Genomic DNA, 26,618 nt, shown 5'->3' with positions numbered 1-26,618 from the left:
ACCTATTTGAATATTTACGCCGGCCGCTGACGTGACTTGCTCGCTTCGCTCGCTTGGCTAGTGCGGTAGTTCAAAAGTAACCTAACTCGCTCGTCGCTTCGCTCCTCGCTACTTCTTTGAGTATTTACGCCGGCCGCTGACGTGACTTGCTCGCTTCGCTCGCTTGGCTAGTGCGGTAGTTCAAAAGTAACCTAACTCGCTCGTCGCTTCGCTCCTCGCTACTTCTTTGAGTATTTACGCCGGCCGCTGACGTGACTTGCTCGCTACGCTCGCTTGGCTAGTGCGGTAGTTCAAAAGTTAACCTAACTGGCTCGTCGCTTCGCTCCTCGCTACTTCTTTGAGTATTTACGCCGGCCGCTGACGTGACTTGCTCGCTTCGCTCGCTTGGCTAGTGCGGTAGTTCAAAAGTTAACCTAACTGGCTCGTCGCTTCGCTCCTCGCTACTTCTTTGAATATTTACGCCGGCCGCTGACGTGACTTGCTCGCTTCGCTCGCTTGGCTAGTGCGGTAGTTCAAAAGTTAACCTAACTCGCTCGTCGCTTCACTCCTCGCTACCTATTTGAATATTTACGCCAGCCGCTGCCGTGATTCGCTCGCTTCGCTCGCTTGGCTCGTGCGGTAGTTCAAAAGTTAATAAATATTTTCTACTCCGGGAGGCTGTCGACCTTCGCGGTTGCGCCGTGCGCGGGCAGCAAGCAGCCCGCGGTGCCGTCTTTTGCCGTTGCTATTCAATTTCCCTTCCTACTATGGAAATTTCCATACAAAATTTTCGAAAAAAAAAATTTCGCTTTTTACCAAAAATTTTTATATGCCTGGAAGCGGACCAGGTTTTGAAGCATTCTTTACTTCGGTGACCCCGACCTACCTGCCACCGGTTTAGAGAGCCGTTGAATTTCGTGATGTATGGAAAATGGAAACCGGGGGTCGGAGAGAAATTCTGAGTATGTAGTTTTGTAAATCTGGCCGATTAGAGCATAGAAGTCAATTTTCAGACCGATCGTAAAGTAACCGGCGCCACCATCTTGCTTTGAAAAATTGGCCATTTTTGAAAAAAAAATGGCGTCCAATTTGAAATTTCTCCATTGCCCTGGTAGCGCCCCATCTTCCTGATCATTTTTTAGTTCTACACCCCCCACCTATCTCGCGCCGTTTCGGAGAGCCGTCGAATTTCGCGTTGTATGAAACTCGGAAACCAGCGGTTGAAATTCAATTATGAGTATCCCACCTTAATGTGCGGCTCGATTAAAGCCCCTGTGCCAAGTTTCAGCGCGATCGGCCCAGCAATGGCCGTTTTAGAAATTGTATGGCGGCGGCCATTTTTTCCGCCATTTTGAATTTTTTTCACTATCTGTGGTAATTGCTCGAGGTCTACTACAAGTTTAGTTTGAGCACCCCAGATGTAGCTGCTACCGTTTGCGCGGGCCGTTGACCGTCTTCGAGAGATGAGGGAAAGTTTAAGATTTCGTATTTTTCTGGATATCCTGGGAGCTGGGCGAGTACGAATGCATCATTGGTGTATTTCTCCGTTGCGCCACCTCGTCTAAATTTACGTTTTTATGTTTGCGCCAAAAATGGAAAAATTCCAAAATCGAGCGACCCACTACGGCTCCCTGGTAGCGTCCCAGGGTGGTGATCATTTTTAGTTCCGGGACCCCCCACCCAACTCGCACCGTTTCCGCGGGCCGTTGGATTTTGCGTTGTATGAAAGTTGGAAACTGGGGCCCGGAGCCACTCGAACGGGGCACCGATCGATTCGCCGGCTCGAACAGAGCACGTGTGCCAAATTTGAGACGTAAGGATTCATAAACGGCGATTTTGGCAAAGTACGGCGGCCATCTTGTTTTCGCGAAAATCCCCATTTTTCCACCACCCCTGGTAATCGCCACCAGTTCCGAGCATTTTTTGTTCCGACACCCCCCCTCCAGGTGGCACCGTTTCTGCGCACCACCAGGGGTCCACTCGGTATTCGAAGGTGATCGAGATCGCTATATTTTTCCTCTGGTCGCTCGGCGCACCTCTACACGATCACGTCGTTATCCCCCCCACTTGCCACGTAGTTTCCGAGAAAAGCGATGTCAGTCAGTGAGTGAGTGGTAGTGTAGCTTTATATATTATAACTAGCTGGTGCGTTGTGCGCGGGCTGCAAGCAGCCCGCGAGCCCCTTTTGCCCCTGGGTTGAAGCAATAGGGCAGTCATTTGAAAATGTATCAAAATTCCCCGTCAATTTGTTATTATTTGCAAACAGCGATTCCACAGTCAATCGAAAGTGCTTATAAATTCCCAATTCAAATATTTTCTATTCTGGAATGCTGTCGACCTTCGAGGGTGCGTGGTGCGCGGGCTGCAAGCAGCCCGCGAGCCCCTTTCTCCCCTGGGTTGAAGCAATAGGGCAGTCATTTAAAAATGCATTCGAATTTCCTGTCCATTTGTTATATCTCCTAACAGCGATTCTACAGTCAGTTGGTAATGCTTATGAATTTCCCATTCAAGTATTTTCCACTCAGGGAGGCTGTCTACCTTCGAGGGAGCGTGGTGCACGGGCTGCAAGCAGCCCGCGAAGCATCACAGAGCAGAAATCTTCAGTCATTTGAAAATGCATTAAAATTCCCCGCCAATTTGTTATTATCTGCTAACAGCGATTCCACAGTCAATCGGAGGTGCTTATAAATTCCCAATTCAAATATTTTCTGCTCTGGGGGGCTGTCCACTTTCGAAGGTGCGGGTGCGTCTCATCCCGGGGCAGAAATCTTCAGTCACTTGAAAATGCATTCGAATTTCCTGTCCATTTGTTACTATATGCTAACAGAGATTCTACAATCTACAGTCAATGATAAAAAATCATTGATTCGTGATGAAAAATACACTAAAAAGTATTAAATAAAAATAACTACGTTAAAAAAACCGACTTCAAAAACGGAAAAGTAAAAAATAAAAACGATTTAATATACCTACTTAATTACTACATAATATTTAGTTATGCTATTTACCTTACTTGCAATTCAAGAACTACATTATTCGCAATACAAAAATACGCTATTTTCGATACAAAAACAGAGAGTAGTGTGCTACTATTGGTGTAAGTCCTACGCTTATAAAGCGTGAACGATTGGCTTATTCACTCAATAAAATATTTATTTATTTATTTAAAAAACATCACATGCCATTACAGGACAATGCCCAATGCGACAGAGATACAATGAAACAAAAAATAAACTTAACTAAATTAAAATAACATACATAAATTAACAAAGAAATATAAGCTTTAAATAACTTCTTAACAAAAACAGATTAACTGTAATATCACCCTTGCGAATTCAGTTTAATATGTGTGAAGATGTATAAAACATATTGAAAACTTCAGTCTTAAAATAAATAAATAAATAAATAATTTAGTAGCGTCGATTAAAATCGAATTCATTATGCATTAAAATTCCCCGTCAATTTGTTATTATCTGCTAACAGCGATTCCACAGTCAATCGGAAGTGCTTATAAATTTCTCATTCAAATATTTTCTATTCCGGGGGGCTGTCCACCTTTGAGAGTGAGTGGTGCGCGAGCTGCAAGCAGCTCGCGGCTCATCCCAGGGCAGAAATCTTCAGTCATTTGAAAATGCATTCGAATTTCCTGTCCATTTCTTACATCTGCTAACAGCGATTCTACAGTCAGTTTGAAATGCTTATAAATTCCCAATTCAAGTTTTTTTTCTACTCCGGGAGGCCATCTTCCACTGAAGTTGCGTGGTGCGCGGGCAGCAAGCAGCCCGCGGCGCGTCCCAGGGCAGTTATCTTCAGTCATTTGAAAATGCATTACAATTCCCTATCCATTTGTTATTAAGTATCTGCTAACAGCGATTCCCCAGTCAGTTGAACCTGCTTATAAATTACTTATTCAAATATTTTCTACTTCGGAAGGCTGTTGACCTTCGAGGTTGCGCGGTGCGCGGGCAGCAAGCAGCCCGCGGCGCCATCTTTTGCCATTGCTATTCAATCACCCTTCCTACTATGGAAATTTCCATACAAAATTTTCGAAAAAAAAAATTTCGCGTTTTATCAAAACTTCTTATATCCCTGGAAGCGGACCAGGTTTTGAAGCATTTTTTACTTCGGCGACCCCGACCTAAGTGCCACCGGTTCAGAGAGCCGTTGAATTTCGTGATGTATGGAAAATGGAAACCGGGGGTCGGAGAGAAATTCTGAGTATGCAGTTTTGTAAATCTGACCGATCAGAGCACAGAAGTCAATTTTCAGACCGATCGTGAAGTAACCGGCGTCACCATCTTGCTTTGAAAAATTGGCCATTTTTGAAAAAAAAAATGGCGTCCAATTTGAAATTTCTCGATTGCCCTGGTAGCACCCCATCTTCTTGATCATTTTTTAGTTCTACACCCCCAAGCTATCTTGCGCCGTTTCGGAGAGCCGTCGAATTTTGCGTTGTATGAAACTCGGAAACCAGCGGTGGAAACTCGATTATGAGTATGCCAACTTAATGTGCGGCTCGATTAAAGCCCCTGTGCCAAGTTTCAGCGCGATCGGACCAGCGATGGCCGTTTTAGAAATTTGTATGGCGGCGGCCATTTTTCCGCCATTTTGAATTTTTTTCACTTTCTGTGGTAATTGCTCGAGGTCTACTCCAAGTTTAGTTCGAGCACCCCAGATGTAGCTGCTACCGTTTGCGCGGGCCGTTGACCGTCTTCGCGGGCTGTGAGAAAGTTCAGGGTTTCATATTTTTCTGGATATCCTGGGAGCTGGGCGAGTATGAATGCGTCATTGGTGTGTTTCTCCATTGCACCACCTCGGCTATAGGCACCTTTTTATGTTTGCGCCAAAAATGGAAAAATTCCAAAATCGAGCGACCCACTATGGCTCCCTGGTAGCGTCCCAGGGTGGTGATCATTTTTAGTTCCCGGACCCCCCACCCAACTCGCACCGTTTCCGCGGGCCGTTGGATTTTACGTTGTATGGAAGTCGGAAACGGGGGCCCGGAGCCACTCGAACGGGGTACCGATCGATTCGCCGGCTCGAACAGAGCACGTGTGCCAAATTTGAGACGTAAGGATTCATAAACGGCGATTTTGGCAAAGTACGGCGGCCATCTTGTTTTCGCGAAAATCCCCATTTTTCCACCCCCCCTGGTAATTGCCACCAGTTCTGAGCATTTTTTGTTCCGACACCCCCCCTCCAGGTGTCACCGTTTTTGCGCACCTCCAGGGGTCCACTCGGTTTTCGAAGATGATCGAGATCGCTATATTTTTCCTCTGGTCGATTGGAGCACCTCTACACGATCACGTCGAAATCCCCCCCACTTTCCACGTAGTTTCCGAGAAAAGCGATGTCAGTGAGTGAGTCAGTGGTAGTGTAGCTTTATATATTATAATAACTAGCTGGTGCGTTGTGCGCGGGCTGCAAGCAGCCCGCGAGCCCCTTTTGCCCCTGGGTTGAAGCAATAGGGCAGTCATTTGAAAATGCATCAAAATCCCCCGTCAATTTGTTATCATTTGCCAACAGCGATTCCACAGTCAATCGGAAGTGCTTATAAATTCCCAATTCAAATATTTTCTATTCTGAAATGCTGTCGACCTTCGAGGGTGCGTGGTGCGCGGGCTGCAAGCAGCCCGCGAGCCCCTTTTGCCCCTGGGTTGAAGCAATAGGGCAGTCATTTGAAAATGCATTCGAATTTCCTGTCCATTTGTAACATCTGCTAACAGCGATTCTACAGTCAGTCGGTAATGCTTATAAATTCTCCATTCAAGTATTTTCCACTTCGGGAGGCTGCCCACCTTCGAGGGTGCGTGGTGCGCGGGCTGCAAGCAGCCCGCGAAGCATCCCAGGGCAGAAATCTTCAGTCAGTTGAAAATGCATAAAAATTCCCCTTCAATTTGTTAATATCTGCTAACAGCGATTCCACAGTCAATCGGAAGTGCTTATAAATTTCCCATTCAAATATTTTCTATTCCGGGGGGCTGTCTACCTTCGAGGGTGCGTGGTGCGCGAGCTGCAAGCAGCTCGCGGCTCATCCCAGGGCAGAAATCTTCAGTCATTTGAAAATGCATTTGAATTTCCTGTCCATTTGTTACATCTGCTAACAGCGATTCTACAGTCAGTCGAAACTGTTTATAAATTACTTATTCAAATATTGGTTAAATTCTTGAAACGTGATCCCCGAATTTCATCATTTTGAGGTGTCTAATCGATAGTGGGCAGTGACTTTTCATAATAAACTGTTAAAGAGTTTACTTAACACGCTCGTCGCTTCGCTCCTCGCTACCTATTTGAATATTTACGCCGGCCGCTGACGTGACTTGCTCGCTTCGCTCGCTTGGCTAGTGCGGTAGTTCAAAAGTAACCTAACTCGCTCGTCGCTTCGCTCCTCGCTACTTCTTTGAGTATTTACGCCGGCCGCTGACGTGACTTGCTCGCTTCGCTCGCTTGGCTAGTGCGGTAGTTCAAAAGTAACCTAACTCGCTCGTCGCTTCGCTCCTCGCTACTTCTTTGAGTATTTACGCCGGCCGCTGACGTGACTTGCTCGCTACGCTCGCTTGGCTAGTGCGGTAGTTCAAAAGTTAACCTAACTGGCTCGTCGCTTCGCTCCTCGCTACTTCTTTGAGTATTTACGCCGGCCGCTGACGTGACTTGCTCGCTTCGCTCGCTTGGCTAGTGCGGTAGTTCAAAAGTTAACCTAACTGGCTCGTCGCTTCGCTCCTCGCTACTTCTTTGAATATTTACGCCGGCCGCTGACGTGACTTGCTCGCTTCGCTCGCTTGGCTAGTGCGGTAGTTCAAAAGTTAACCTAACTCGCTCGTCGCTTCACTCCTCGCTACCTATTTGAATATTTACGCCAGCCGCTGCCGTGATTCGCTCGCTTCGCTCGCTTGGCTCGTGCGGTAGTTCAAAAGTTAATAAATATTTTCTACTCCGGGAGGCTGTCGACCTTCGCGGTTGCGCCGTGCGCGGGCAGCAAGCAGCCCGCGGTGCCGTCTTTTGCCGTTGCTATTCAATTTCCCTTCCTACTATGGAAATTTCCATACAAAATTTTCGAAAAAAAAAATTTCGCTTTTTACCAAAAATTTTTATATGCCTGGAAGCGGACCAGGTTTTGAAGCATTCTTTACTTCGGTGACCCCGACCTACCTGCCACCGGTTTAGAGAGCCGTTGAATTTCGTGATGTATGGAAAATGGAAACCGGGGGTCGGAGAGAAATTCTGAGTATGTAGTTTTGTAAATCTGGCCGATTAGAGCATAGAAGTCAATTTTCAGACCGATCGTAAAGTAACCGGCGCCACCATCTTGCTTTGAAAAATTGGCCATTTTTGAAAAAAAAATGGCGTCCAATTTGAAATTTCTCCATTGCCCTGGTAGCGCCCCATCTTCCTGATCATTTTTTAGTTCTACACCCCCCACCTATCTCGCGCCGTTTCGGAGAGCCGTCGAATTTCGCGTTGTATGAAACTCGGAAACCAGCGGTTGAAATTCAATTATGAGTATCCCACCTTAATGTGCGGCTCGATTAAAGCCCCTGTGCCAAGTTTCAGCGCGATCGGCCCAGCAATGGCCGTTTTAGAAATTGTATGGCGGCGGCCATTTTTTCCGCCATTTTGAATTTTTTTCACTATCTGTGGTAATTGCTCGAGGTCTACTACAAGTTTAGTTTGAGCACCCCAGATGTAGCTGCTACCGTTTGCGCGGGCCGTTGACCGTCTTCGAGAGATGAGGGAAAGTTTAAGATTTCGTATTTTTCTGGATATCCTGGGAGCTGGGCGAGTACGAATGCATCATTGGTGTATTTCTCCGTTGCGCCACCTCGTCTAAATTTACGTTTTTATGTTTGCGCCAAAAATGGAAAAATTCCAAAATCGAGCGACCCACTACGGCTCCCTGGTAGCGTCCCAGGGTGGTGATCATTTTTAGTTCCGGGACCCCCCACCCAACTCGCACCGTTTCCGCGGGCCGTTGGATTTTGCGTTGTATGAAAGTTGGAAACTGGGGCCCGGAGCCACTCGAACGGGGCACCGATCGATTCGCCGGCTCGAACAGAGCACGTGTGCCAAATTTGAGACGTAAGGATTCATAAACGGCGATTTTGGCAAAGTACGGCGGCCATCTTGTTTTCGCGAAAATCCCCATTTTTCCACCACCCCTGGTAATCGCCACCAGTTCCGAGCATTTTTTGTTCCGACACCCCCCCTCCAGGTGGCACCGTTTCTGCGCACCACCAGGGGTCCACTCGGTATTCGAAGGTGATCGAGATCGCTATATTTTTCCTCTGGTCGCTCGGCGCACCTCTACACGATCACGTCGTTATCCCCCCCACTTGCCACGTAGTTTCCGAGAAAAGCGATGTCAGTCAGTGAGTGAGTGGTAGTGTAGCTTTATATATTATAACTAGCTGGTGCGTTGTGCGCGGGCTGCAAGCAGCCCGCGAGCCCCTTTTGCCCCTGGGTTGAAGCAATAGGGCAGTCATTTGAAAATGCATCAAAATCCCCCGTCAATTTGTTATCATTTGCCAACAGCGATTCCACAGTCAATCGGAAGTGCTTATAAATTCCCAATTCAAATATTTTCTATTCTGAAATGCTGTCGACCTTCGAGGGTGCGTGGTGCGCGGGCTGCAAGCAGCCCGCGAGCCCCTTTTGCCCCTGGGTTGAAGCAATAGGGCAGTCATTTGAAAATGCATTCGAATTTCCTGTCCATTTGTAACATCTGCTAACAGCGATTCTACAGTCAGTCGGTAATGCTTATAAATTCTCCATTCAAGTATTTTCCACTTCGGGAGGCTGCCCACCTTCGAGGGTGCGTGGTGCGCGGGCTGCAAGCAGCCCGCGAAGCATCCCAGGGCAGAAATCTTCAGTCAGTTGAAAATGCATAAAAATTCCCCTTCAATTTGTTAATATCTGCTAACAGCGATTCCACAGTCAATCGGAAGTGCTTATAAATTTCCCATTCAAATATTTTCTATTCCGGGGGGCTGTCTACCTTCGAGGGTGCGTGGTGCGCGAGCTGCAAGCAGCTCGCGGCTCATCCCAGGGCAGAAATCTTCAGTCATTTGAAAATGCATTTGAATTTCCTGTCCATTTGTTACATCTGCTAACAGCGATTCTACAGTCAGTCGAAACTGTTTATAAATTACTTATTCAAATATTGGTTAAATTCTTGAAACGTGATCCCCGAATTTCATCATTTTGAGGTGTCTAATCGATAGTGGGCAGTGACTTTTCATAATAAACTGTTAAAGAGTTTACTTAACACGCTCGTCGCTTCGCTCCTCGCTACCTATTTGAATATTTACGCCGGCCGCTGACGTGACTTGCTCGCTTCGCTCGCTTGGCTAGTGCGGTAGTTCAAAAGTAACCTAACTCGCTCGTCGCTTCGCTCCTCGCTACTTCTTTGAGTATTTACGCCGGCCGCTGACGTGACTTGCTCGCTTCGCTCGCTTGGCTAGTGCGGTAGTTCAAAAGTAACCTAACTCGCTCGTCGCTTCGCTCCTCGCTACTTCTTTGAGTATTTACGCCGGCCGCTGACGTGACTTGCTCGCTACGCTCGCTTGGCTAGTGCGGTAGTTCAAAAGTTAACCTAACTGGCTCGTCGCTTCGCTCCTCGCTACTTCTTTGAGTATTTACGCCGGCCGCTGACGTGACTTGCTCGCTTCGCTCGCTTGGCTAGTGCGGTAGTTCAAAAGTTAACCTAACTGGCTCGTCGCTTCGCTCCTCGCTACTTCTTTGAATATTTACGCCGGCCGCTGACGTGACTTGCTCGCTTCGCTCGCTTGGCTAGTGCGGTAGTTCAAAAGTTAACCTAACTCGCTCGTCGCTTCACTCCTCGCTACCTATTTGAATATTTACGCCAGCCGCTGCCGTGATTCGCTCGCTTCGCTCGCTTGGCTCGTGCGGTAGTTCAAAAGTTAATAAATATTTTCTACTCCGGGAGGCTGTCGACCTTCGCGGTTGCGCCGTGCGCGGGCAGCAAGCAGCCCGCGGTGCCGTCTTTTGCCGTTGCTATTCAATTTCCCTTCCTACTATGGAAATTTCCATACAAAATTTTCGAAAAAAAAAATTTCGCTTTTTACCAAAAATTTTTATATGCCTGGAAGCGGACCAGGTTTTGAAGCATTCTTTACTTCGGTGACCCCGACCTACCTGCCACCGGTTTAGAGAGCCGTTGAATTTCGTGATGTATGGAAAATGGAAACCGGGGGTCGGAGAGAAATTCTGAGTATGTAGTTTTGTAAATCTGGCCGATTAGAGCATAGAAGTCAATTTTCAGACCGATCGTAAAGTAACCGGCGCCACCATCTTGCTTTGAAAAATTGGCCATTTTTGAAAAAAAAATGGCGTCCAATTTGAAATTTCTCCATTGCCCTGGTAGCGCCCCATCTTCCTGATCATTTTTTAGTTCTACACCCCCCACCTATCTCGCGCCGTTTCGGAGAGCCGTCGAATTTCGCGTTGTATGAAACTCGGAAACCAGCGGTTGAAATTCAATTATGAGTATCCCACCTTAATGTGCGGCTCGATTAAAGCCCCTGTGCCAAGTTTCAGCGCGATCGGCCCAGCAATGGCCGTTTTAGAAATTGTATGGCGGCGGCCATTTTTTCCGCCATTTTGAATTTTTTTCACTATCTGTGGTAATTGCTCGAGGTCTACTACAAGTTTAGTTTGAGCACCCCAGATGTAGCTGCTACCGTTTGCGCGGGCCGTTGACCGTCTTCGAGAGATGAGGGAAAGTTTAAGATTTCGTATTTTTCTGGATATCCTGGGAGCTGGGCGAGTACGAATGCATCATTGGTGTATTTCTCCGTTGCGCCACCTCGTCTAAATTTACGTTTTTATGTTTGCGCCAAAAATGGAAAAATTCCAAAATCGAGCGACCCACTACGGCTCCCTGGTAGCGTCCCAGGGTGGTGATCATTTTTAGTTCCGGGACCCCCCACCCAACTCGCACCGTTTCCGCGGGCCGTTGGATTTTGCGTTGTATGAAAGTTGGAAACTGGGGCCCGGAGCCACTCGAACGGGGCACCGATCGATTCGCCGGCTCGAACAGAGCACGTGTGCCAAATTTGAGACGTAAGGATTCATAAACGGCGATTTTGGCAAAGTACGGCGGCCATCTTGTTTTCGCGAAAATCCCCATTTTTCCACCACCCCTGGTAATCGCCACCAGTTCCGAGCATTTTTTGTTCCGACACCCCCCCTCCAGGTGGCACCGTTTCTGCGCACCACCAGGGGTCCACTCGGTATTCGAAGGTGATCGAGATCGCTATATTTTTCCTCTGGTCGCTCGGCGCACCTCTACACGATCACGTCGTTATCCCCCCCACTTGCCACGTAGTTTCCGAGAAAAGCGATGTCAGTCAGTGAGTGAGTGGTAGTGTAGCTTTATATATTATAATAATAATACACACGAATTACCAAACAACATACGTACTAACGAACTTCAAGATTATCGACTTACTCTTATGAATGGTGTCAAATCAACATGATTTTAGTTGCTTCTTCAGCAAAAACAAGATGGCCATGTAAAAAGTACATAATAATACACCTCGATACAACAAGTGGGTTGTAATGATGACATGATGATAAACGAGGTACAAATGGCCGGTAATGTTGTATCTATCATTATCTATGAATGGGAATGACGAACATAGACTCGAGGTTCGTCTATGGTTTTTGAATCTGTGGTTTATTCGAAGATCGTTTCATAGTGTTTCTTATAGTTCTTTTGAAGATGAAATGTATTGTATTCGATTCCTGTCAAAATGTCTGGGCTAGGTTAAACATTTAACTTTGTTAATGATTTTATCTGATACTTTAAAAGATAAATTATAGTCATAGGAGTAATTTAGCAATAGGAACAAATAATATTACTATTGATATTATATGCCTAATACTTTTTAGTGTATTTATTTGATTACGATACAAATTACATTTTCAGTTGAATAAAAAATAAAATGTAGAAAAACTCTCTAGATAATTCCACAATCGTAAATCAAATAAATGTTTCGAATCCAGTATTTCTTTGGCTAAATACGAAAAGTAATATTAATTACAGCTGTTGTCGGTCCAATTTGGCAACACACCAATTATTCAAAACAAAAGCCAAAATATTGCTAATTTTTCCTTATCTATACCCTCTTTGCCATAGATACGACAATCTTCGGTATATTTCGAAATCATTTGGTGTATTCCCAAGTTGTAGTGAAATATTATACCTGAGTTTCTAAAGCTTATATGCAATAGTAGTCCTACATCGGCCGAGGACTGCCAAGGGCTGTACTGCATCTCTATAGTGCAGTCATGGGCAGGCTGCGGCTGGTGTCCCACAACACAGTAAAGTTCTCGAAAGGGCCTCTGCGTGTTGGATCCGTGTCCCCACGTAAGCGTTCCAAGGGCCGGGTACCTTCCTTATGATGGTACCCGAGTATTATGGAATTGAGATACATAATAATACTAGTAAGCATGATTCAATCAACTAAAAAAAACTTTTAACCAGTTAACAAACCAATGTGTGAAGTATCAAATAAAATTTATTACCTTAATTAAGACAATATTAAGGTATATATAGTAAAATAATAACAACTCTACATTTCAAAACCAGTAAAATACAGGAGCAGATTATGTTTATAAGTACTATAAATTATGATTTGAGAGTAAAATGACCTTTGGCTTAAATGCCAAAGTTTATAATATTTTATTGAATTATGCATCATCTCTTTATTATGACAAGAATTGATAATAGAAGGAATATAAAGGCTAAATATGGAAATAAATAAAGCATAACTTATGAGTCAGTTAATAAATAGCATTTCGAGCACAAACGAATAGATTTATCTTATAGACACTTATAGATGGATTGAATAACAACTTCAGTATGATGTTGATGATTAAATCTGACGTTCAATAAAACAACGAAATGAAAAAAAAAAATCATTTGATTTTTCAAATGTATTCTCTAATGCATTATGAGTCGTGCAATATACAGTATGCTATGCCAAAAAAAATAAAACATGACGTCTTCTTACTTTTTTGGGGATAAATTAGTTTAGGAACATCGATTAAAATTTCTTCTCATTTATACATTTAAAATGCGTTTCAGCTATTGAAAGTGTAGAGCTGCAGCATAAATGTAAAGGAAAAAGAAAGAATTCTAAACATTTCACAGATTATTTATTTAATTATAGTAAAACAGTATTATAATTATTTTTTTTGCAATTTCAGATGCAGGCGTCCGGTGGGTACCCTCATATTGTGCGCTGAAGGAACTGAGTGTGTCCGATTGCACGGGGGTCACTGATTTCGGACTGTATGAGTTGGCAAAACTGGGCCCTGCGTTGCGATACCTTTCTGTAGCCAAATGTTCACAGGTATGTATTAAGGTTCGATCGCATTAGTTATAACTACTAATTTGCCCATAGGTAAAAGTTGGCTTTGGCACGTAGTTTTGCTGTTGCGTAGTGCGTAATACCTCATACAATTTCAAAGAAAGGTTCGCTCCGAGTCGATTCGCTGCAGCGTAGTTACGCCTAGTGCGGTAGGACCCTTAGGCCTTAGTTTGAAGAAATACATATAATATTTTGGTTGTAATAATGTATTATTTGGAGTAAATATAGAAGAATGATTTAATATGTACGTAGTTATTTGTTTGAGTAAACAGATATACATATTTGTTATTGATATATTTTCTCAGTTAATACTGTTTGCGTTCAATATAAAGTTATTTGTCCAAAATAGATCTACATTTTGTAGATTATACCGTGTGAATTGAGTTTGTACACTTATAACTGTTCGCCATGGCTCCGCCTCGGTTGTATTAAATTATGTACAGTCCGATTCAAACTTAATGGCGGCTCAGAACATCGAACGATCTGATGCGCAGAAAACAATCTTAGATATTACCGGAACGTTAAGGGTTGGATACCTGCGCGCACATGCATTAGCAACTAACTTCCGAACCGCCATTAAGTTTGAATCGAACTGTAATAATTAGATATTTTGTATCTAGCAATATTTTTTTTTTTTAATTATGAATGAAGTGTGTAGACGCACGTAGACGTGTGTCATTTGTGTGTGCGTGTGCGTTTACATGGGCGTATGCCGTATGCGTATATGCGCGCACACTGCTCTGTTAGGTTTATACATACACGTGTGTGTGTGTTTGCATCTGTAAGTACATACTATCTCTACTCAGGTATCGGACTCAGGCGTCCGCACGCTCGCGCGGCGCTGCTACAAGCTGCGGTACCTGAACGCGCGCGGGTGCGGCGCGCTCGGCGACGACGGCGTGGAGGCGGTCGCGCGAGGTTGTTCTCGTCTGCGTGCGCTTGATCTTGGCGCTACGGACGTGTCGGAGCAGGGCTTGCAGGTGATTCATAGTAATTATTAACACCGCTTAGCCCGAGATACATAATATAGATATAGGTATCACATACAAATGCAATAATGAAAAAAGTATATTAATCGGTCGGTCCTCATATTAAACAAACAAACTCAGAGATAAACAGCTTTATGTGATTATACTATAGATTATAGAAGGTTAGGTCTCCTTTGCTTTTTGACGTGACAACGTCTTATAATTTGATAGCCGGCTGCACGCACGAAAAAACATGACTCATGCGGCGTTACCTCGCGCTCTGAGGCGTTACGTAAGGCTTGAAGTGCAAGCGAGAGCGCAGAACAAGCGACAAACAAGCATAATCGGCCGTTGTCACGTTCAACTATCGTCAGTAAACCGACTTTACAGACAACCAATTTGTTATATATCATAGGGGGCCCACCCCGAGCGAATATCATTTCGCATAGGTACCTAAACGGTGCCGTTTAGTAAAGAGCCTAGGCTATTAATAAAACGGCTGATTTAACAAGTTCGTTACGATATATACATTATGTTATTTAACTGAAAAAAAAGAATGCTTATAACACTGATTATGATACTGCAACTTTTACCCTAACTAATGTTTTTAATTTCAGATCCTAGCTCGTTGCTGTCCTAACCTCAAAAAGTTAGCGCTACGGGGCTGTGAATTAGTGAACGACGATGGCCTCGAAGCAGTAGCGTATTATTGCCGAGGTCTCACACAACTCAATATACAAGATACTCCAGTGACCCTACGTGGTTATAGAGCAGTGAAGAAGTATTGCAAACGGTGTGTCATAGAACATACCAACCCGGGATTTTGCTGAACTGTGGCATTCAATGGACACTTAGAGGCTTTTTTGTGGCGATGATTTATGAATGTATACGAATACGTGAGCTTAATAGTAATGTGTTGAGATGTTTTAAATTGACAGCATTATGCAGTTCAGTGAATAGGAGCTTTATTATGTTGTCTATGGTGTTTGTGACGTTATTTGAATAATTTATCTGTGGTGCGTTGACAGTTAAAAATGGAACTTTTTAAATGGTGCTTTAGAAATTATGTACTCGTTTGTAAATTGTATTTATAAATAGGACAGCAATGTGTAAAAATAAATATGATTTATTTTTAAATTGAATTTGTAAATATTAAAATCCAAATTTTTATTGTTAACTTAGATATTATTTGATAAATATATGTTTGTATTTGATTCCTTTAACTATGCATTTATTATTAAAAGATGAATTACCTATTTTTAACTTATCCGCACATTATTACATATTATACTCTAGAGGAATATAAAACAAAAAATACTTCAGCTGTGTTCAGCATCATTAAGCTATTATTATAGAGAGGACACCACGAACAAAATATGTGCGCGGCGCGGGGTGGCTAGTGAGTTTTTCATCACTTTGTAGATATTTTGCCTCTTATTACTTAAAAATTAAAACCAATCAATGTAACAAATAAATATTGTTTATCTTATTAAAAAAATATGAATAAACTTATCAATTAAAACCAATCAATGTTACAAAAAAAATTAGTTTGAGACGATTGACTCTAACTAGTGTTACAAATAGTGTAGTAGCGAAGCCTCCTCTAGGCCTCTCTAGTACTACGTACATAGTAACTCAATGTTCAGCATGGACTAAATTACATAATAATACACATTTCATATTAATGAAACACCTAGAACAAAATACTAACTTATAAATCGTATAGATATCAACTGACATCGCTTATAAGTTGTAATTTTTATCAAATTGTAACCAGTTTAAGGATACATTTAGAAAAATATGCAAGATCATCAAGACGTATTTTTTGTAACCTATAATATTCCAATATTACACCATGATAGATATTTTGTTATGGAGAGCACGACTAGGGGTCGACCCTCGTTGATTCGATTTATTCGAAAAACCGGAAAATATATTTGAGGTGAATTGATGTAATAAGGAGTCAAAAATTTTAAGGGAATTTTCTTTGGCAATCGTGACAAAAGTTTTTTATCTTTTACTAGCTTACCGCCCTCGGCTTCGCCCGCGCAGTCAAAGAAAAACCCGCATAGTTCCCGTTCCCGTGGGATTTCCGGGATAAAACCTATCCTTTGTCCCGGGGTAAAAAGTAGCCTATGTCCTTTCTCGGGTATCAAAATATCTCTATACCAAATTTCATGCAAATTGGTTCAGTAGTAGTAGTTAAGTTAATGCGTGATTGAGTAACAGACAGACAGACAGACAGAGTTACTTTCGCATTTATAATATTAGTATGGATTTGTTATTATTCTAAACTACACGAACTATAAGAAGGCTCTACTGCTGAGTACAATTCATTAAAAATATGAGCCATTATTCGTCTTAGCTGTATGTACGTATAGTCAGGACTCTTTTCAAGATCTCTTTTTTGCAATATAATAAACTATTCAATTTAACATTTCTTTATATTCAATTTCTGTAGAGACATGCAGTTACTATTAATTTTCTTTTTTCATTTATTTTCACTATTCATAAAATAATTTACCTTTTTCATTCAATACTACAATTACCACAATAATTACCTTGTTCATTCGCTTTTCCCCAAGTATCTTCAGCTTACAAAGAGATTAAAATTGCGAAGTTTCAACGATCTTAATTAAGGAAGAAAATACCTGACGACTACGAAATTTTTCCTGACAGGATTTGCGTTTCAATTTGATAAAAAAAATATTAAACGAAAAAAGGATCTTGTTACGGAGTTTGGTTGATAATTATATTTTAAAAACCTTCCTGTTTCGTAAGGAATGGCGCTCATTGAAATATTACAAATTGTTTTTAAAAATAATTATATAACTATATAATATATAAATCTCGTGTCACAATGTTTGTCCTCAATGGACTCCTAAACCACTTAACCGATTATAATAAAATTCGCACACCATGTGCAGTTCGATCCAACTCGAGAGATAGGATAGTTTAAACATGTAGGTACCACGGGCGAAGCCGGGGCGAACCGCTAGTAACTATATAATAAAGTAAATAAACCAAAACAATAGTCTGAAATTTATATATGATTGCATAGATTACTAATAAAAAACTTATATACCTAGATTGCATCGCCTACATAAATTCAATTGAGTTACTATAAATAAGTTGTATATTTACACAAACTTTCAATAAATTCATTGGACTTTAGATTGGATCGTCGACCCTTTCGTTTGTTTGCAGCATTTGCCGCAATTAACTCTGAAATTAAGATAAGTAAGCAGTCTGTAATAAAAATACTACTACCTGGACGTTTGCCCAGCTTGCCAAATTTAACTAATCATTACATGTAAATAAAAATATATAATTTAAGGTTAACTTCAAAATTATCTATGATAAAATCTATGATTTGGTAACAGCTAATAAACAAAACATTCCAATCACATAATTTACAAATTACATATATAATGTTGTGTTCATTTTACTATTCAGATATCCACGTCTATGTGTACTACGACCCTTATACCTAATAATACCAGTAATTACGGGAAAAATGCTTGTTATCAGTACTACTATTACGGTAAAGGCTGGAAGGCTTGTATAAAGGTTTGAACATTTTGTTATCATTTAAATCTTTCCACTGTTCTCGTTACATCTTATAATGAAACCCCATTTATTTGGGCTTTACATAAGAGAGGTAATTAACCAATACACAATTTTTTGGTGCGAAACTAAATGATGTGTATAATTTTATTTTTAAAGGGTATAAATACTAATGACAAATTGATTTTCAAAATTGTAAGCATATTATAAATTTTTAAGTGGTTTTTTATTTATAATCCAATTCTGAAAACTAGTAAAATTAAAAAAAAAATGTGAGCCGTCATGGGACGCCTGGCAGATGTGAAACATCGTTCGGTTTACAAGTGAGCCTATAGATGTGTATAGCGTGGCGACCCGTCGCCATGGCAAGCGTCGCCACGTCAACAATTCGGTTTACAAGTGAGCCTATAGATGTTTCACATCAATAATTGGAAAGTACACCACACCACACCAGGATAATGATAACGAACAAAATTATATGCTGTCCGAGGCGAGCTCTACATAAAAACTAATTTATTTAAAATATACTCGTACCTATTTGTTTCTTGATATCAATAGTGTTTAATGAAAACTTTTGTTATTGTATTAAAATTAATTTGTCATATGTTTTGAAATATGTCAACGTTTCAAAGAACGTTAATTAAGTAACTTTACAATTTAATTGGTAAGTAGTTAACATTTATTTGAAAACAATGCGCTGAAGTTTCTTTTAAAAAAAATCTATAATATCATAAAATGTATTTGTCTTCGATTTGATCATGCTTTAAGCGCGTCACACACGGTGAAGATACTATAATATTTTATCTTAAGATACTGTAATATTTTATATTACAGTATCCGTAAGGTATCCGGTATCAGCGTTCTGATCATCATTTTTCTCTTTGTCATTGATACCGGATACCTTAAGATACTGTAATATAAAATATTACAGTATCTTAAGATAAAATACTATAGTATCTTCACCGTGTGTGACGCGCTTTAGTTGAATTAAAATTGTGCCATTGCTAATACTTATTTTTTTTATTTTCTTCATGTAGTGTCATTTTTGATAGATATTTTTTATAAGTTGTAAAATATGGTCTTACTGAATAAACTTCCAAGAGCTTTATTTAAAAGTAACAATAATAACGAAATTTATTTTGAATTGAAGAAAAATTCCTTTTGAAATACGTTGAAAAGTTTATACTTTTCCTGTGTATAATTAAATATTAAATATTATTCGTAGGATCCAGGCAATATTGCTTCTAAGAACTAGTTTAAATTGTATATATTGTAAAAATATTGTTTGTTTCTTTAAGTATACTTTTAATAAATGTAAATATGTTAATGTATGTAGACTAAAGTTTTGTAGAAAACGTGTAATTAATAGATATCTTGAAAAGATAATAATTTTGTAACAAATTGTTTATTTTAAGATTGCCATTGTTGATTGAGGTATTAATAAATTATAATTTATGGAAAGCGTGTGTGATTTTTATTTATCATCATCATCATCATCATCATCATTAACAGCCTATGTTTGTCCACTGCTGGACATAGGCCTCAGTCATGGCACGCCATTGAGCCCGGTCATTCGCTCGTTGACGCCAGTTATGCCCAGCAACCCTGCGGATGTCGTCACTCCACCTTGTAGCAGGGCGTCCTACACTACGTTTGCCGAGCCGCGGTCTCCACTCTAGTACATGTGTGCCCCAGCGGTTGTCCGTTCTGCGGCACATATGACCGGCCCACTGCCACTTCAGCATGCTAATCCGTTGAGCTATGTCGGTAACTTTCGTTCTCTGGCGAATTACTTCGTTCCGGACTTGGTCCCTCAGAGAAATACCGAGCATAGCTCTCTCCATAGCACGCTGAGCGACTTTAAGTTGGTGGACCAGTCGTACTGTCAGTGTCCACGTCTCGGCTCCGTAGGTCATGACTGGTAGGACGCATTTTAGATTTAGATTTTTATTTATATACTTTTTGAAGTAAAACTTCTTTAGGCGCGACTAGGGAGTAACTCAGATTTATTTTCTGACGGAAGTAACGCTTACTATAGTCTGCGTAGTTTCCGCCATTTAAAAATAATAATTCTGATTGGTTGTAAGTATATGTCATATACTACACGCTTCTTGACTTATACGCCAGCTAGTGGCAAATATCATAATCAATTAGGATTATTTATTTTCAAATTTTCAAACGGATCAATTGTGAATAGCAAAGTGAATGAAAAATTCAACAGTTTTAAAAACATTATTTTAAATTGCAAAATTTTTTGAAAATCAATTATATTGACCGACCCGCGAAGGCGCAAAAAAAACCGAAATTTACTTATTAATAATTTATTGTAAAAAAATTACATGATAAATTATTCCTAACTTAAACTATGTCCCTCCCGTTCAATGTTGGAACAAAGAGTGCTCGTCGTCCACGGCGGAGCAGCTACAGCGTCGCGGTGGTGATGATTGCCGCAACACTCTCTGGAATCGCAGGTGTGCGCGATGTCGCAATTGCTAACAGGTGCAAGTCCTTCTTGGGTGGCCCCATGCATCCTCTAATGGTTAAGGCGTGTATATACAGTACATAACACCTCCCTCCTGAAGTTCAGCGATTATTGGCGGGCAAGGCTCGTTAATATCGCTGAAATTTCACACTCCGCCGATTGATGTTCTATTTCTTCTTTTTGATTACCATGAACACTCGTAGTTTTAGGTTTTGATGTACGCACTCTCCGTACGACGTACCATGTCACTAGGGCAACTGCACTCGTTATTAATATAACATATATCGGTATGATGGAAGGCTGCATATAGAGAATCTCGTATCCGTTGTTAGTACTGATAGGCATTTCCATTGATATAGCTCTGTTACTAGCGTGTAATTTATCCAAATTTATCGAATTCAACTTCAGAACTTCTTCATCTGTATTATATTGGCTGGAATTTGGCAGGTTTGCAATTTTCATTATCTGTCCTTTGATATGGTCTTCTCGATTGACTATCTTGAAAGCCTCCGTTTGAAGAATGCAGTTTTTGGGTATTGTGGCTAAGTAGCTTCCTTTAATGACGTCATATTGATCTTGCGAGCATGATAGGTGAATTTTTGATGGCTTGGGGAAACTGATGACGTAGTGGGCGTCGTCTAATTTTTCTAGTGCGGGTGCTCCGAGCTCCGCAGGCGTGAAGAGACAAGATGCGACGACTCGTTGCGTGGTAATAAGGTGATACACGCAGTCATTTTTGGATCGATGATGGTTCAGCTTGTCCTCACATAGATACCCTAGGCCAGACTTCGGGCATTCTGCCTCCATGTACATAAAATCCTCGTCGTGAATTGCCACAAAAGGATAGGGTGGAATTAGGACTTTACTATCTTTATTAGGAACTATGGATAATTTAAATAATTCAAAGGTAGCAGGAAGGACAACCGGGAACATAAAAACTATAACTATATTTCTATTACTATAATAATAGCCTAGTTTAACTAAATCAAAATATTCTCTATAATTAACTTGAGGGATTTGCTCTTTGCCATAAAATTTGTTTAACTTATTTAACATTTCTTTTAGTGAATTTGAATTGAACATAAGATGATGCGTACTTTTCGCACGAATAAAACCTAATAAATTTTCTAATCTATGTAATTCCTCAGATATATCATCAATGTTATCTGATAAAATTGCTACGCGTTGAATTAAATCGATGTATATAGTAATGTTTAAATTATTTTCCTTTAAATCATTTATAGCTATTTCAATTTTTTCCTGATTTTTAATTAAGTTGTTTAAAATATCAGATTGTTGGTTTATCCAATCTTTACTGAGGCTTATATGATTATTCATTTCTGTGACCAATCTATTTTCATTATTTTGTAATAATTTAATTGCGGTATCATATTTAATTGCATCCGTATAGTCTAGGTTACCAGAAATACTTTTTATTACTGAACCTAAACCATCTATGAGACCTCTCTTTTTGCGATTGGGTTCAAAAGTTTCTAACTGATTTGATAATTTAATAATCTTATAATGTAAGTGTTCGATATGTGAATTATAGAGCGAAAATAATCTATCGTGCAAATTAGGTGTTAATGAATTTAATTGATCCTTTACTATGGTTATACTATCGCGAATATCTTTTAAATTAATAATTTGCAAAAATGAATGATAATGAGTGACAATTCTTGCAGTTCCAATATTAAATGGTAGTATACCGGGTCCATCATCCAAGCTACTCAGGGTGAGATCCTCCGCTTGAATCAGGCACAGGATCAGAGGAAGGATTCTGTAACAATTTAGGTACCCTCTTAAACCTAAATTTAGCAACAGCGCCATATTTCTTCTTAGTATATATATGAATAGGTAAATCAGCCGGTACATCTGTTATAGGGATATCTAGAATTGGGTTCTCCGCGTCAGTATGAACTGTGACGGTGTCGGAATTTGCTTTAAGAGTATCTGATTTCGAATGTGCAGTAATCTTAATTGAATTGGAATGACCACTAATTGTATCTGAACCTCTTTTTATTAATGAAGGTTTAGTCTCTGTTGGATTAATCGCTAAAGAATCTGTTTCCTCATTATTAATTTGAATTCGCGATAAAGCATCGGCGTTACAATTTTGTTTTCCCTGCTTATAAATTACGGTGTAATCGTATTCGCTAAGTTTGAGCCTCCAACGTGTGAGACGGGAATTAGGTTCCTTTAAATTCATGACCCATTGAAGGGGTCTATGATCAGTTATAATTTTAAACTTACGGCCAAAAAGGTAAGGGCGGAAATACTTCGTTGCCCAGACAATTGCTAATAGCTCCTTCTCAATCGTGCTATAATTAATTTCGCTACTATTAAGTGTACGTGAAGCGTACGCAATTGGTTTATCGGAACCAACGGGGCCTTGAGAGAGTACAGCACCGATAGCTAAATTCGACGCGTCAGTCGTAAGAATAAATTCTTTATTGAAATCAGGATACTGAAGAATTGGATCATTCATTAATAATGTTTTACACCTATTGAAACATTCAATGTAATCTTTAGAAAATGTTATCTTTGAACCTTTTTTTAAGCATTGTGTCATGGGTTTCGTGATTTTAGCGAAATCTGGTATGAATTTCCTATAATAACCTAATAGACCTAGAAATCGTTTAATGTCGGTTGGAGTTTTCGGAAGAGGATACTTTTGGATGGCAGATATCTTATCTGGGTTAGGCTTTATCCCATCTTTGCTAATAATGTGACCTAGATACGCGGTTTCGAGTTTAAGAAATTCCGATTTATCCATCTGTATTTTAAAGTTGGATTCACGCAATCTCTGAAACACTTTTCCAAGATTAACGATATGCTCCTGTAAAGAAGTGCTAAACACTATTATATCATCTAGGTAAACTAGACAAATAGAATTTTGCAAATCTCTCAGTACATTATCCATTACTCTTTGAAAAGTAGATGGACTATTCTTTAGACCCATGGGCATTCTTAGGAATTCAAAATGACCATGTTCTACACTAAAAGCAGTTTTTGGAATATCAGCCGGGTTCATTTCCACTTGATAAAACCCACTTGCTAAATCTAGCGTTGTGAAATATTGACAGTTACCCAATTTATGTAAGACATCTGTGATATTAGGAATCGGATATTTGTCATCCAAAGTTTTCTCATTTAACTTTCTAAAATCAACAACTAAACGCCATTTAACTTTGCCGGATGCATCTGCCTTTTTAGGTACTACCCAAATAGGAGAGCTCCATGCTGAATCTGATGGTCTAATAATACCTTGTTCTAACATCTTACTTATCTGATTCTGTACTTCCTGCCTATGAATAATTGGATAGCGATAACTTTTCGTATAAACCGGTATTTCATCCTTAGTTCTAATAGAATGTTTAATTTTATTAGTAAATGTTAAGTTTTCTCCTTCTATATAAAATACATCCGCATACTGTGTACATAATGACTCTAAATTTAAACGTTCCTCATTATTTAAGTGATCAGTACGCAAGCGAGATAATACCTGTTTCACACGGTCGGACGAACGTTTGGTGCGCGTGTACTCGTTATTATAAACCTCGGCACATACTGGTCGATCCATTGAAAAAATTACATCATTACGGGTTGGATTAGAAATTTCCACGATAGCGCGATTGCTCCTCGCCTTCGTTAAACATTCAGAAATATGACAATTACATATAATTTGTTCCGGTATAATAGCGTCTCCATTCTCAACATCTACGGGTAATCTAACTAATTTACTACTTCCTGCGGGTATGACGTCCTCATAAAGATTAGCGTTCCGTGAGTCATATACTAATAACCGATTCGTAGCATTGCAAGTATTTAAAGTTTTAGTTTTATAATTAATGGATGCTTCCCATTTATCTAACAAATCTGAACCTATTAAGCCGTCGAAATAATTGTGAAATTTATAAACGAAAAATGTGATATCGTCAGGGTCATTAAATTCAGGAAAACTAGGTAATGTTATAGAATAATTATTACGTGTTACAGCATGAACATTACTTACTTCAAAGGGATCATAATTAAGAGTAACGTCAGGAAAATATCTCTGTACTGCATCGGGGCTAAGAAAAGATTGGTTAGCTCCAGTATCAATTAACAATTTAAGTGGAGGATTATGAATTTGAATATAAGGAAGTTGACGTTGCGTGTGTAGATTTAATTCTATTTTGGTTTTTCTAATTTTTGGTGGATTCGGAAAATCCTGATCGTGTTCTGAACGTACGTCACACGTTTCATCAAAATTTTCAGGTGCGTCTGTCTGTTCGTAATGTACATAAGGTTCATATTCCGTACAGTAATATTCATAATTATAATAGTCATCTTCATAAGGATATATATCGGTACAGTAATAATCTTCGTCTAGATATTCATTATGATTCATCTCCCTAGTTTTAAAATAATTACTCGGGGGTGGATTACCAAATTTTGACCAATCATGAGCGCGTGCAAAAGGTGTCGGTGGTAAAGTCTTTGTCACGTAATGGCTAACGCCACTCATAGGATGCGGTTTCGGTTGCGCGGGATGTTTAGGCTGTAATCTGAACGTATTGCTCTGCGGGTTATAGTTAGGGGGTGCAGCGCGGAAAATTTGCATAGTACGAGTTGGACGTGCTGGTCCTTGCGGTTGATTAAAATTTCGATTAAAATTTGGTGGCTTAAATTGCGGTTTAAACGAATGTATAGGCTGTAGTTTAGAAGATATAGGTTCACTAAAATCATTATGTCTATAAAACGGTTCATGCGAGTACGGCATTCTAAAAGGTACGTGGGGTTTCCTATCAAAAGTTTCATTACGTTGTTGAAGGTATAAAGTGCTTTGTTCTTCATTAACGTATTCTAATGCCTTTTCAATGGTTGCGGGGCGCATGCAACGTATGCGTGAGCCTAACGGATCTCTTAAACCACGTAGGAAAGCCTGTAGTGTTAATTTTTGATACAGGTCCCTTTTTGCCTCACGAGTAGTAACGACTGTTTCATGTAATGCTATATACGTCATTATGGTACTAAAAAGATGCTGACATCTTTCATAGAACTCTTGAGGAGAGCTACGACCTTGCGTTAATAAGGCTAAATCGTTATAAAGGGCGGTCTCATCTCTATGGTCAGAAAAGTTATTAACTAATACGCTTCTAATACCGTGCCAAGTAGTAGGTATACCATTTGCATTAATAACTCGGGCTGCGGGCCCAGTGACTTTATTTAAAATACCATTACATAACGCGGCAGTTTTTAAAGTATTTCCGGGATCTTTATCTATAAATTCCTCAGCTAATTGGTCACTTAAATGTATAAATCTTGTTAAAACGTTAACATTACCATCAAATTCTGGCAAAAGCCTAAGTGCATTAAAAATTTTATCCAAATCTGACATTTTAAATATCTGTATTACCTATATAAAATATATTAAATTTAATTAAATTTATTTACTTCGTTAAACTAACATAAAAAATTAATAATCTTTACCTAATATATTTGAATTATAAAATGAATTAATTAGTAAAATTCGAAAATTAATCAATTCGTAATTAATTGATATTTAAATTTATTAATCTTTTATCAACCTAATAATTATATATTTGAATTTTACAAATTGATTTTGCAAAATTCTACAATTAATTCTCGATGAATTAATATATTTTAAGCCTACGCACTACAGTTCCTCGGTTCCCGTGAATGGGTAATCTAGGAAAACTTACAATCTAGGAGTGGCAAGACACTAAGAGAATTAGTGTACTTACAGGATTTTCATTTCGGCCTTTCCTGCAGTATCAATGTTTGGATACCCTTCGCGTTGCGGCGGCCAACGGTGTAGGTTCTGGATCCCCGTCGTCGTCCCTCCGATGGAATAGCGATACTCGATGCTTGTAGTTTCGCGTTCCGAGAGACGGCTCTCAAGGATTATCCACAAGACTGCGCCAATTATATTGACCGACCCGCGAAGGCGCAAAAAAAACCGAAATTTACTTATTAATAATTTATTGTAAAAAAATTACATGATAAATTATTCCTAACTTAAACTATGTCCCTCCCGTTCAATGTTGGAACAAAGAGTGCTCGTCGTCCACGGCGGAGCAGCTACAGCGTCGCGGTGGTGATGATTGCCGCAACACTCTCTGGAATCGCAGGTGTGCGCGATGTCGCAATTGCTAACAGGTGCAAGTCCTTCTTGGGTGGCCCCATGCATCCTCTAATGGTTAAGGCGTGTATATACAGTAC

General features: G+C 40.2%; 2 protein-coding genes across 2 annotated transcripts in view; one reads left to right on the top strand and one right to left on the bottom strand.

Annotated features, from left to right (window-relative positions):
• Fbxl7 (F-box and leucine-rich repeat protein 7) overlaps nt 1-16,379 on the top strand; it is an 88,506-nt gene extending 72,127 nt beyond the window's left edge. Inside the window, exons 6-8 of the mRNA XM_089707955.1 lie at nt 13,210-13,355; nt 14,180-14,353; nt 14,959-16,379. Coding sequence (XP_089564081.1) covers nt 13,210-13,355; nt 14,180-14,353; nt 14,959-15,171 — 533 coding nt within the window. The 3' untranslated portion in view covers nt 15,172-16,379. The remainder of the gene's footprint in view (nt 1-13,209; nt 13,356-14,179; nt 14,354-14,958) is intronic.
• A 3,798-nt stretch (nt 16,380-20,177) lies between these two features.
• LOC149479329 (uncharacterized) lies at nt 20,178-26,618 on the bottom strand. The gene is made up of 2 exons (XM_089708342.1): nt 26,141-26,618; nt 20,178-22,170 (listed from the first exon to the last, which is right to left on the bottom strand). Exons 1-2 carry the CDS (start codon nt 26,149-26,151, stop codon nt 20,499-20,501), a joined length of 1,683 nt encoding a protein of 560 aa, XP_089564468.1. The 5' UTR covers nt 26,152-26,618; the 3' UTR covers nt 20,178-20,498.

This window comes from Colias philodice, chromosome 20 (assembly GCF_061535455.1).
Source record: "Colias philodice isolate Cphi_HAF_F1 chromosome 20, ilColPhil1 Martin Lab GWU primary, whole genome shotgun sequence".
Taxonomy (NCBI): Eukaryota; Metazoa; Arthropoda; class Insecta; order Lepidoptera; family Pieridae; genus Colias; species Colias philodice.
Note: the sequence above shows the minus strand (reverse complement) of the source record. Positions and strands in the feature narration are given on the sequence as shown.